Genomic DNA, 12668 nt, shown 5'->3' on the forward strand with positions numbered 1-12668 from the left:
GAATGCATTAACAATCGACACCATAAGAAGAGACTTTATCCATTTAATTTCAGCAATTAGAGCTGCTAAAATTCTGAATTCTGCTTCAGTGCTAGACCGAGAAACTGAATGTTGCTTCTTTGCAAACCAGGAAACAAGATTATTTCCCAGATAAACACAGAATCCTGAGGTGGACCTCATATCAGAGGAGTCGTAAGCCCAATCTGAATCACTGTAGCTAGTGATAAAAGATTGTGTGAAGGATAACATGCTAAATCATGATCAATAGTACCATTTAGATATCGTAAAACACGTTTTGTAGCTTTCCAATGACTTTCAAGTGGGCTATGCATAAATTGACATAATTTATTGATTGCATAAGCTATATCTGGACGTGTTATGGTGGCATATTGCAATGCTCCAATCACAGATCTGTATAAAGTTGGATCAGAAAAAGAATCAGTACCATCCATTTGCAATTTTAAACCAAGGGCTAGATGAGTCTTTATGGTTTTGCATTATGCATGCTGACTTTGGATAAGAGATCAGTTATGTATTTGGATCGAGAGAGGAGAAGAGCACCAGTAGTAGTGTGTTTGCCTTGAATGTCTAAGAAAAAATGTAAGGTACCAAGGTCTTTGAGAGGATACAGAGAGTGGAGTTTGGAAATCACAGATTGGATTGCAGAGTTTGAGTTGCCTGTTATTATGATATCATCAACATATACCCGAATGTATGTGATGAATTTGGGTGTAGCATGCACAAAAAGAGATGTATCACATCTAGCGGGCTTAAAACCAAAGGAAATTAAACTGGATGCAAGCTTGGAAAACCAAGCTTTTGGTGTCTGCTTGAGCCCATAGAGAGATTTCTTCAATTTACAGACAAAATGAGGATTGATAGAAATGAAGCCCTCTGGTTGCTGCATATATACTTCCTCTTGAATGGAACTGTTTAGGAAAGTGTTGTTAACGTCCACCTGTCGTATATTCCATTTTTTGGTGACAACAATGCTCAAGACCGTTCGAATGGTTGCTAGTTTGATAACGGGACTGAATGTCTCATTACAATCAAGACCCGATCGTTGAGAATACCCTTGAGCTACCAATCTAGCTTTGTGTCTGGCTACAGAGCCATCAAACGTTGTATTTTAGCCGATATATCCATTTAGAACCAATAGCCTTCCTATGAGGAGGCAAAGAGACAAGATACCATGTTTTATTCCGCTTAAGAGCCATGTATTCTTCCTTCATTGCAGCTAATCATTGAGGATCTTGCATTGCATCCTTGGTACATCGGGGAGTGATCTCTGTCAGTAAAGCTTTAGGTTTAAAGACACCAGTTTTAGCTTAAGTAGTCATAGGATGAACATTTGTTGTAGGAATAGGATGAGGAGGTTGTTCAGGGGCTGAGTTGACAGGGTCATGAATTGTAGGGTTAATATTTGGTGGTAACGGGTCATGAATAGGAGATGAAGTAGGAATAAGATTAGTTAAGGAAGTTATGAGTTTGGCTGGTGTTTGATTTGAGCGAATGGTAGTATTGATTTATGGTATGGGGGGAGGGAGAGTAGAGAAAGTGGAGGTAACAGAGGTATTTTGAGCAAAGAAGGATGGGTTTGTTATCATAGGATATTGGGTTTCATCAAATATGATGTGTCTGATAGTGTACTCTTTTCCATAATTTGTTATACATTTATAGCCTTTGTATTTGGTGTTGTAGCCAAGGAATATGCAAGGGGTGGATCGAAAATCAAGTTTGGTTTTGGTGTAGGGTCATAAATAAGGGTAGCAAAGACACCCGAATGGTTTGAAAATGGAGTAGTTAGGGGTTTTATGAAAAAAAACCTCAAAGGGAGACTTGTAGTTAATCACTGGAGAGGGTATGTGATTAATGATGAATGTGGCAGTTCTAAATGCTTCTACCCAAAATTTTGAAGGAAGGGAGGAAGCAGCTAGCAAGGTGAGACCTGTTTGAGTCAAATGTTTTTGAAGGTGTGGGAGAGAGACCCCATACATCAATGTAAATCAAATCAAGGGGATAGTGATAAACAAAATCAGAAACTGGAAATGGTAATTTGTGTGATTTGCCAAGACAACATGCTTGGCAAGTAGATTTATTATTCTCAGAACATGGAATATTACAAAGATTCAAGACATGTTTGACATTTTTATTTGAACAATGACCTAGCCTTCTATGTGATAACTGTTAAATATGAACTATTTTTTATAATAAAAATATACTGAAATATCATTAAAAATATTTATTTAACAGTTATTTTTGACTTAAATGATAGGAATTGATATTTTTATTATTTATGACTTGCAAATATGAAAATGATAGATTAAAAGAGAAAAAAATCAAGAAAATATCAAAAAGGAAATTTTTTAGAAAGGCCCAGATCCACTACAACAACTATAAAAATGGAGTTATTATGCTAGGTATCAAAATTATTAGCATGAACAGTAGAATTATAGGCAGACATAGGAAATTTTGATCTTGGAGAAATGAGTTTCAGATCTTCAAAGACATAAAGTTTATCCTTAAGGCGACCTTTGAGAAGAACATGTTGAGTTTCCTGACATTTAACCGCACACTTGTTAGAATGAAATTCAAAGAAAACACCATTTTTCTTTGCAAATTAGGAAACACTGATAAGATTTTTGGTTATATCAGGGACATGTAAGAGGTTTTTTAGGGTAAAACGAATATTTGAATTTTTAGAGTAAAAAGATGAATGTCCAGCATGAGAAATGGTTAGACCAGTACCATCTCCCACGTGCACACGATCACCTCCATTGTATTCATTTTTTATCATGAAATTGCCAAGATCATGTGTTAGGTGGTGGGTAGCACTGGTGTCCGAATACCAAGAATCATCCATGTGATTTGTAGAAGCCGCAAGCATTGCCTAAACAAAGTGGTTGTTGGAGTCATTATTCTAGCTTTGGGTCGAAAATAAGGTTGGTTCAAAAAATTACTTAACACTCGTTTTTTCCTCTAGATACCTGAAAAAATTTTACATTTCATTTTAGTACTTGTTATTAGGCTGTATCTGTGATGACATGATCGATAAAGTGTCACGTCATCTCGCATAGTCACTTACCACGTAAGCGCCTTTTTTTTCCATGTCATTAATTTTTGTTTTTAAATATTTAAAAAATGAAATTTAAATCAAACTGAACCCCTCACCATCTTCAATGACACTCCTTCGAAGGCCCAACCACTCGTTGACCCTGGAGGCCACTTCTCAGCCCCCATGTCGTCGCCTCCTGCTCTGATGTCATCTTCTACATCGTCGACTACCTCCGACGTCCTCTTCGTCTAAGGGAGACATTTGGGATTTTGGAACTCTAAGGCTATTTTGGAACCCTAACGGAGGCTGTTTGGTTGATGGGTGAAAGGATGAAGGAAAAAGGGTGGGTCATCATCGTCGTTGTCATCTCTTATGATGGTTAAGTGCAAATGTGAGGTACCTGCTATTATGTTCACGTTGCGTAGTATGAACCATCCGGGGAAAAGGTTTTGGAGATCATACACTGGAATGTAAGGAAATGTCAATTTTGTGTTTTGTTTTGGATTTTACCGTGTTTAATTGGTATTGTATTGTAGGAATCCAGTTCTTGCAGATTTTTTTCAATGGATTGTTGATATTGAGGCTGGTAATAAGGTTTCCGCAAAAGGGAGTGAGTTGATTCGGTATGTTCACGAAAATGAAAAGGTGAAGGTGAAACTTGCTTCATTAATGGAGGAAGCTAAAACAAATGTAGAAGAGATAGCAAATTTGAGGGAAAGAATTGTTGCACATGGAGAAGAATGTCGTGCATCCTTGGCTGAAGTTGTGCACTTGAAAAGTAAAATTGGAAGGAAAAAGAAAAATATTGTTGTTGAAAGGAATAAAGTGAAGCTATTAGGTTTTGTAATTGTAGTTCTTTGGATGTTCATTTCTTTACTAAACATTGTAATTATAATGAATGTTGGTGGTCATAGAAGAAACTGAGTTGTAACTGAATTTATTCGGTTCTTTCAATAGTTGTATTGTTGAATTTGATAGGTTGGTAGGAGGTAAAACTTGAAAAGTAATTATGTTGTATTTGATGTAATTAGATGTTTCTAATGAAATTAATTTATGATGTTTTAATACTATCTTTTGTATTGACTTAACAAGGTAAATAAGATCAAATTTTAAGTAATTTATTAAAATCAAAAAGAATTTGAGGTAATAATATAAAACGAATTTGAGCCGGTTATATGAAAATAGTTTATTTTGCAGGTATTTTTTTGAAATTTGAACCAAAAAGAGTTGTAATAAGTATGTATATTGATTTTTAACCGAAGAAGTAACGAGAGTCCGAGGGGCTATGGTCTTATATCTATAAAAAGGTGCATGGTATTTCATTGTCTTTGTGTATTTAAGGAAGGAAAAAATATGTTTTTAATTTTTATATATACGTAAAATTTTAATTTTAATTTTCGTATTTTTATATCATCTAATTTAATTTAATATGTATTTTATATAAAAAAATTGTTTTTAGTTGATTCTCACGTAATTATTACAATGACTGTTCATCAAACAGTTTTACTGTATAAAAAAAGTATCGCAGTTATGTAACCCACTCGCTTCGGAACTGTTACTGTACGGAGGTTCTGCAATTACATTTTTATATAACAATAACAGAAAAGACAGGGATAGCCATGGCTTATCTCGCCGTCGCCGGTGCCGGATACAGCTCAGTCGCCGGAATCAATAACCGGAGGCCAAATTTTTTCATACCAATTATACCAAACAACACCATTTCAACGCTCTATTCCGTCGCATCTCTGTGCCGGTGCTGCAGAGAACATGGCTTCAGTAGCGCTTCCGAATCCGCTTGGACAGATTTTCCCGTTGAGAACGCGTACGAGCTGTTAGGAGTGTCCGAGACGAGCTCCTTTGACGAGATTAAAGCGTCGTTTCGCAAATTGGCCAAAGAGACTCACCCGGACCTCGCTGAGTCAAGGAACGATTCCACTGCGTCTCGACGATTTGTACAAATTCTGGCTGCCTATGAGGTTTGTGCAAATCATGTTCTGATTTATGAATCATGATCATTGTCGTTGATGAATAAATATAGCCTCAATCATAAGTGTAGGGGTGGTTTTATTCCTGACTAAATTTTTTTAGACAGCTTAACTAAAACGAATCATTGTATTCCTGGCTAAATTAGAGCTTGAATTAAAACGAATCAACCAGGTTTGGCTTATTGAAGAATGCCATAATATTATGTTTAGGGGACGTTTCCTTTACTGTTGTGTTTAGTGGGCTGAATAATTGGTTTTGTTTGAATATTCTGAGTACGACCAATGTATATCGAAGTTGATTGTTAAATGGCTGCGAAATTGAGAAATAACGTGCTCATTGTAACCTTTTGATAGTCTGTATTGTTTGCGTGTTTAGTTAGCTCTTAATCACAGGAAAATTGATGCAATGAGTTCGAAGAAGCTCCACGGATATTAATGTGAATTATGTGAACAGCTGTCTATTTTCCCTTGAAGGATGTTCTGCATTCAATAGTTCAGTCAAATGAAAAACCGGATGGGGAGTCGCTTAACGGATTTCTAGTTGATCCTTGATAGTTTGTAATGCCCAAAGTTTGAATAAATAGCATCATCCTGATAACTTGGCTTCTGCCAGTCTGGTTTTCATTTTATTACATTGATTTTTGGTACTGCTTGCATCGGTTACTTGATAGGAACATGGATCAAGTTAGTGGTGGGGCAAACAGACTACATATTTCCAATTTTGAATATGTTTTACATGGTCTAATACATATTTGTTAGTGTTTCTGCTAATTAATTGGCTATAATATGTTCATCGTATTGGCAAGATGACCACATACTTCATGACTTTAACTACGGGAAATCTTGCGGAGCAAGAGCATACATGGAGTCTGTGTGGGTAACTGGAGTAAGGTTTTTCTTTGGTTACATTGCAGGGAATATTGACATAACAGAATAATCTATGATGCATTGCAGATTCTTTCAGATTCTCAAAAGAGAGCCCATTATGACATGTACCTGTTGTCTCAGAAAAAACTTATGCAAAGGCATTCTGGACAGGGTTCAAAACTGCATATTTACAAATCACAGGCTACTACATTCAAGGAGATGGAAGTTGTTGAATGGTTAAAATGGTACAGGTTAACTATAAATAATATTTTGGCAGAAAAGAAGGTGGTAGTTGGAACAGGCTATTTTGATGTACTTGAGAGAGATTTTTATTCAGCTATTCATGCAGCATACTATGGTCCTGAAATTGATTCCATGGAGCTTCTTCCTGACTGCTTTGAGGCTGAGGAGAGGTCCTCCTATGAAACTCCTGAGGTTTTGCACTTAGTTTCAGGACGTGATCTTTTTGGGATGGTTTGCCTAGCCAACAGGGTTCCAGAGATATCAATTACTAACAATGAGAAGTTAACTTCTTTTAGGTCCTTCCATTCAGGCCTGTGTCAATCTATAACACATTTGAATGTCCACAGGAATGCAGAAAGATCAGATGATTTTGAAACTCATCAAGGTCACAGCTCTAAAACTTCAAGTATTGTATCAGATGCATATAGACATCTAGAATTGCACATCAGTGGAAGAGTGGTTGCTACAGCATCTAGGGCACTACCTAGATGCTGTTCTGATGAGATGCAGACAGAAGATACTGAAGATCACATTCATGTGTTCCTTAATTTATATGAAGATCCCAAACATATCAGCAGTGATTTTTGGAAAGATTACCTTGCAAATGGTGCAGTTGGAAGAAGAATTCGTTTGGGAAGCATATCTGGACTTGGGAGCAGTCCAGATGAAGGTTGTTGTTATGTCTACAATGATAAGGGTACAAAGACCCATGTGATTATGAAGCATAGAACATTGATGGTATGTAATGTTGCTTTTCCATGGTCTTGATGGTTTAACTAATGGAGAGCTTAATTTGGAAGATATTTCTGTCTCTTACTTTAGTCAAACAGTACAATCTCTCTTATAAAAAGGGGAAACAATATGCCATAATGGAAGATTACAACAAGAAAGAAATAGGAGAGATTTCCATCACAGTAAAAGCACAACAAAGGTTGATTTCCCAATTTATAAAATATTTACTGTCTGATCTAATCAATCAGAATACTTGTTACAATAATGAAATCAATAATATCTATTGACTGATTATAATGAATATTGATCGATTCTAACAACTTAATTGGGAATTTTACTTTTGCATTAGCACCAAGTCTTGTTTGTTTCCATTTCCAATATTTTTAAATATGAGAAGAAACGTGGTTTGGTTTTTGGGATTTTGCTAGTTGCTAGAAATTTAGTCTTATATATAAGTTGGTATAGCTAGATGCTTATAATTATGTAATGTATGATGAAATTTTCAGGTAAAGCATATGCACTGGTATGAAGTGGGTGAGAAAGTTTCAGTTTGTGAATGTAGATGCACTAGAGCACGTTTACCCCCAAGCAAGTAAAGCTTTGACATCTCTTTATAACTGTATTGATGTTTGAGTTAGCACAACAATCTCTTTGGGGTTCATTAACGCATATACCCTGATGCTGTCTGTTTTCTTATTATTATATAATTTCTTAGAGGATTTTTTTGTGTCGGAACATGTGATCTTTTTATGCATACCAATCTTCTCTTTCCATGGTTGCATTTTTTTTTCCATTCTTTTCCTAGTGTTGATGTTAGGCTAATCAATGCTTCTATTAAAGGTTAAAGCAATGTGGTCATTGGGTTAATTTACTTATGTTAGCTTTCAATTATCTGGAAAATGGTGTTGCCACACCTTCTCAGGTGAAGGAACCAAGATTGATGAAGTAATATTATGGTTTGTGGATTTATTACGCAGAACTCTTGAACTCTTTCTCATTATCTGTACTGCTTCTAACTGCCAAAATGAACTTATTGCCGTATTCTCAAGTTTATGTGAATTTTTCATGGTACCGTAACTTGTTGTTTTATGAAGATGAAGATTGTCCGCTGCTCTCTCATTGCTGTCCATAATACTTTTTAATAATTTCATTGCCTTAATTATACAGATTTTGGCTATTTGAGCCTCGTTGTGGCTTCCATGACATAGGGGGTTGGTATGTTGAAACATATGGCAAAGATAAGAATGGTCGTACAATGCCATCACAAAGGTTCTGGGATGGCTTGGACTATAGCGAGCAAGCTGACAGGTAAGTTGAGTAATTAGGTGTTATTTATTCTCTCCTTTTTTTGTGAAAACTTATTTAATGTTAGCAACAGAAATTTTTGTTTTTAAAATGTATGGTATCAAATGATTATTATAGAATGATGTATAAATATGGATCTTGGGGGAAATTTGTAATGTTCACAGAAATGAAAAGTTGGCATCTGTAGTTTGGATTTTGCACTAAAACTGTATTTTGTTTAATCTATTTTTGAAATTATTGAAGTCTGTTTGATATGCATTTTGGCTTGGTAAAGTGCCCACAGGCCACAGCCACATTTCATATATTTTTTAACAAGAATTATCTGATTGGCTCTTGACTGTTAAGTTGTGTGGAACCATTCATATAGAAGAGAAGTTGTTCAGATTTATAAACCTACTTTATAATAACTTCAGCTTACCTCTGCTTACTGAATTCTGAAAACTTTTAGCTAATTTTTTCTCACAGTAGGAATCAAATATCTCCTTTTTAAACTATTTTGTTTCATCTTGGACATTTAGAAGTGGTACAAGCTAATCAATATTTTAGAAATTCTCTCCCAAAGACCCAACCCAAGTAATTTGCTGAGGAGTATACTGACTGTCTCTGTTCTGCAATCTGCAGAAGACTCCATCCAGCAATGTATCTGTTTGCTCTTGCATATCGGACACTTGATCTTGAATATGCCAAAGCAAGCAAGAGATCATTTAGGAATGTTGTTGGAGCACAAATGTTCCGAATTCTTCATTGGTGCAAGAAACTTGTTCAATAGGTATATCCATTGGGCTTCTGACTGACACTGTCAATGAATTTATTGTGTCCTTGCTAGAACAATTTGGAAAGATCAATAAATTGTTTACTAATCTCTATTAAGTGATTTACTGATTTCAGAATATTTCCCTGTCCATTTACAGTTACGAAATGACTCTTGGGAGGGATGCTCTGTAAGTACTGAAAGGAAAACTCATTACGAGCCTCTATTGAACAGAGCAAATTCAACTTTTCATCTGCCTAGTGATGGATATGTTTGCCAATTACTGAAATCACTTCACTTGGTCTAGGATTGGCTGCTGGTGCTGTTTTAATATATAAGGAACCAATATCATGCCTGAGCTGATTTGCACCAACATCGATTTTGTCAAAAATATTTTCTGGCGCTACTTGTCTCATAGTTGTTGTGCAATCCGAATATCCACGGATATACATCATGGATTTCTATGCGTGGAATATACCTCTGCAATTTCCTTTCTGTTATAAATCAAAGATTCTTTATTTTGGTCAGTATTTTGGAAGCTAGTTGTTTTGCTGCACAATGAGTTTCATCCCCTTGGAGAGGTCATGGAGCTGGACAATTTCCTGGAATTTACTTGGCCATAATAGCTCAAGGTATAGCAAATACAATTTCTGCTTACGTAGACTTGCCCATATAGGCATGTGGAACTTACGTGTATATATTTATCTATATATTTAAGCCTGTTTTTCTTGTTTACATCCCCCCCCCCCCCCCCCCCCCCCCCCCCCCCCTAAAAATGTGTTGCTCTTCCCTCTGGATTTATATGCAAATAGTAGTATGAATATTATGACATGTTTTATATTGTTAATGTTACGTTTGATCTATGTTTCTTCTCCATCTATTTCTGGCTTTGGCTTTGCTTTGAATGACTTAAAACAATTTTCTCAACTAATAGAATATGGCCTTGGGCCAGAGTCTCCACAAATTGCAAACTGCTTTTACTAAATGAAATTGACTACATATGCTGCCTCTTTTTTATCCTTTATTTGAGCAGATCTTCCCATTTGCAGTACTGCCCTCCTGCTAATGCTCGATAATACCTATCCCTACAGTAGACAGGTCTTCCATCAGCAGCCTCAGCAGCAGCAGCTGCTAGATCATCATCAGTTATCACCTCGACTGGTAATTTAAGCAGCTCCTCTTTTCTGCAGTATGCATTAAAAAATTGCTATGACATGGTGGAAAAACTCTGGAAGATAGTAAGGGATCTTTATGTCTTCTCTTACCTTAAGAGCTTTGTGTTAACCTTGGGAGCTTGAACAGTTGATTTAATTTCTTCTTTGGTAAAGGTAGTTCGAAAAAAATTCTCCAATGGTGTAGCAAAGATAAATAGCATAACTCCTGTAACAAGCAATGCTCCTGTCCCAACTAGAGTTTGTTTCAGCAATTTAACGACTGGTTTAACCTGGGGACATGGAATATACGTGAATCATGCTGCAAGAAATCAAATTTAACATATTGCTCTTCTAGTCTGTATCCAAAATCTTTCTGAATTCAAGCAATGCTGTGATACTTTGTGATGTCCAGTACCTTGTAAGAGCCCAACAATCTATCACGAGCTAGGATCTGCAAAGAAATTAAGTTTTCAGATTATATTGCCTGAAATTCCAGAAATGAAACATGTCACTGGTTCATTTAGTAGTATTAATATTTGTTAGCACATTTCAGCTACACTTTATTCCATATCCTTCATGTTCACTAATTCTGAAGACTGCTTGTTGCTTAATCTAGAAGTATCTCTTACAATTTGAAAGCCAATTACAAGTTGCTACCCTATTATGTGTTCACCTTTACCAATGACCCTGTCTTTTGTAAAAAGGCCAGCAGTTGATTTTATCCTACCTAGTGCCAAATTGCAAGCAATGTCTAAAATTGGCTACTTTTATATTCATTGAGGGAGGCATATTTTACTGTCAATATTCTGCTGTCGATAGAATCATAAATTTTTCAGTTTGCAATGTGTATATATCTTATAGCGCACTGAATCTACCACCATCAAAATGATTTTGCACGTGTGATGTTTTCAGGCATATTTTTGTTCTGTTCCCTCTAGGTACAGGAAGAATGTGTAGAAGAGGCTAACCTCGGGCGGCTTGACCCACATCTGTCCGTCGTACCATCCACTTTCTTCATAAGGGATGACCGCTGATAGAAGTCTATCACCAACATAACTCCAACCCTGCATTGTAATTCAATTATCTTAACTGCAACAGTTATTTTAGTGTGAAGGTGCAGCCATAGCTCAGTCACTTAATTCATCGGGTATAGTTAGTGTGAATGACAAACAGATTTACATTCAGTTGAAAATCTCATTATAATGTGCACTTTGGCAACAATATAAGCAGAAAGCATGATGACTACAAAAGTGAGTTCCGACAACTTCCAATCCTTCGACAAATGCATCACAGTTTTGAATTCATGCTATACTACACCAGGACAAATTTGTTTTGAAATCTCTGCCTTGCCTCATCCTCCCCTGTCCCCAGTAATGAAATGGCCGTGACATGAAGAACAAAAGGAAGATTGGAATTTAGAACGCACCAGATAAATCCTCAAGACAATCAAAGACACAATGAAGAGTGTTCCTGTTCCACCAGCTAGTATAAATCTTAGAGGCTCCTGCAAGGTTGTGAACGTTAATGCAGACATAAGGAAATTTTATGAGCGTTATAAATGTTGTGTGCAGCTGGCACGTATTCGTGTGTATGCATAGTTGATTAGTTGATTAGATGTTTCAATAATTATGCACATTTTTAAAATTGTTCCTTACTTTTGAAGGATTAAAGCTTGCAGCTGCAATTGGCCCCCCAAGAACTGTAAATACTGCCAGCCAGAGACCTCCAAGGCGAAGGAAGAACGATCCCGGACCTAGTTCACCCCACGAATACAAGATTCCATCCTTTAGAGATGAGTACTCATTCACCTATTACACCATGAGGAATCGGGGTTAGCATAAAATGAAAAATGAAACGAGTTTTAGTGAAACAATCCTGATAACTAATAATTCATTTTAATCCCTTCTCATGAACCGTTCCAGTTTTTATGCATGCATGCCCGGATATGTAACTCACTAGCTAGTTTCAGCCATAAAAGTCATGAGCTAATAATACAACATTATATATCATGTTGATTTCGAAGAGCATCCAAAGAAAACAGTTATTGCCACAATTGTGTAGTTGTTAACACATACCGGCCTCTGCTCAAAAGGGACCTCAATTTCCAACCCAGGATCCCAGCTACGTCCTGAAGATCCGCTTGTTTCTCCGTCCATCTCATCTTTTATGGCCTTAGCCTTGATGGAAATCCGATGAGAAAATTTTGAAGCTTTGTGATTATGGATGATCAAGGAGCCATAGCTGCTGCCAGGTCTGGCTTGTCTTGCACTTGGAATTAGCGAACAGTAGACATTTAGTCTAATCATTTACTTGTTGAGTTTTAAGCTATCACCAAAGCAACAGGGTAGTGTTTGGTTTTTAATTCTGTTTCAATTTTCGACTTGAAGGAGGAAGAGGAGGAAGGAGATGATATTATGTTCACCAATTAACAACAATGATTTTCATGTCTTCGTTCCAGGGACCACATATTATTTACGTGGAGGAGGAGAGCAAGTAAATAAAGTCAGCATTTTCAAAGATGAGAGACAGACCCTGTGGCCCTACCCTGCCTCTTAGTTATGTGGACAAGCTTTTTG

At 36.5% G+C, this 12668-nt stretch overlaps 2 protein-coding genes across 4 annotated transcripts; one reads left to right on the forward strand and one right to left on the reverse strand.

Moving 5' to 3' along the window:
• Positions 1 to 4604: 4604 nt before the first annotated feature.
• LOC100805332 (uncharacterized) lies at positions 4605 to 11736 on the forward strand. 3 transcript variants are annotated; one of them, XM_041016620.1, is made up of 8 exons: positions 4607 to 5031; positions 5995 to 6888; positions 7389 to 7474; positions 8050 to 8190; positions 8809 to 8956; positions 9099 to 9570; positions 9972 to 10099; positions 11005 to 11736. In XM_041016620.1, exons 1-5 carry the CDS (start codon positions 4675 to 4677, stop codon positions 8954 to 8956), a joined length of 1626 nt encoding a protein of 541 aa, XP_040872554.1. In that variant the 5' UTR covers positions 4607 to 4674; the 3' UTR covers positions 9099 to 9570; positions 9972 to 10099; positions 11005 to 11736. The 3 variants fall into 3 exon arrangements, with proteins under 3 accessions (XP_014631697.1, XP_040872554.1, XP_040872561.1); XM_041016627.1 differs by having other exon boundaries at positions 11031 to 11736; XM_014776211.3 differs by lacking the exon at positions 11005 to 11736 and having other exon boundaries at positions 4605 to 5031; positions 9972 to 10084.
• On the reverse strand, positions 9844 to 12618 carry LOC100811371 (protein CONSERVED IN THE GREEN LINEAGE AND DIATOMS 27, chloroplastic). The gene is made up of 7 exons (XM_003517282.5): positions 12168 to 12618; positions 11748 to 11900; positions 11519 to 11596; positions 11061 to 11156; positions 10508 to 10543; positions 10204 to 10382; positions 9844 to 10122 (listed from the first exon to the last, which is right to left on the reverse strand). Exons 1-7 carry the CDS (start codon positions 12396 to 12398, stop codon positions 9960 to 9962), a joined length of 936 nt encoding a protein of 311 aa, XP_003517330.1. The 5' UTR covers positions 12399 to 12618; the 3' UTR covers positions 9844 to 9959.
• Between the last annotated feature and the right edge of the window lie 50 nt (positions 12619 to 12668).

The sequence above is a fragment of the Glycine max genome, chromosome 1, assembly GCF_000004515.6.
Source record: "Glycine max cultivar Williams 82 chromosome 1, Glycine_max_v4.0, whole genome shotgun sequence".
Lineage (NCBI taxonomy): Eukaryota > Viridiplantae > Streptophyta > Magnoliopsida > Fabales > Fabaceae > Glycine > Glycine max.

What these genes read in the sequence shown, in the direction of transcription:
- LOC100805332 (XM_014776211.3), top strand. Translation starts at nt 4,675, where the DNA reads ATGGCTTATCTCGCCGTCGCCGGTGCCGGATACAGCTCAGTCGCCGGA. An exon ending in TGAAGCATAGAACATTGATG is followed by an intron (nt 6,889 to 7,388) that starts GTATGTAATGTT and finishes TGAAATTTTCAG; the next exon opens with GTAAAGCATATGCACTGGTA. An exon ending in TATAGCGAGCAAGCTGACAG is followed by an intron (nt 8,191 to 8,808) that starts GTAAGTTGAGTA and finishes TGCAATCTGCAG; the next exon opens with AAGACTCCATCCAGCAATGT.
- LOC100811371 (XM_003517282.5), bottom strand. Translation starts at nt 12,398, where the DNA reads ATGATTAGACTAAATGTCTACTGTTCGCTAATTCCAAGTGCAAGACAA. An exon ending in CAAGCTTTAATCCTTCAAAA is followed by an intron (nt 11,597 to 11,747) that starts GTAAGGAACAAT and finishes ACAACCTTGCAG; the next exon opens with GAGCCTCTAAGATTTATACT. An exon ending in GATTGTTGGGCTCTTACAAG is followed by an intron (nt 10,383 to 10,507) that starts GTACTGGACATC and finishes CCATGTCCCCAG; the next exon opens with GTTAAACCAGTCGTTAAATT.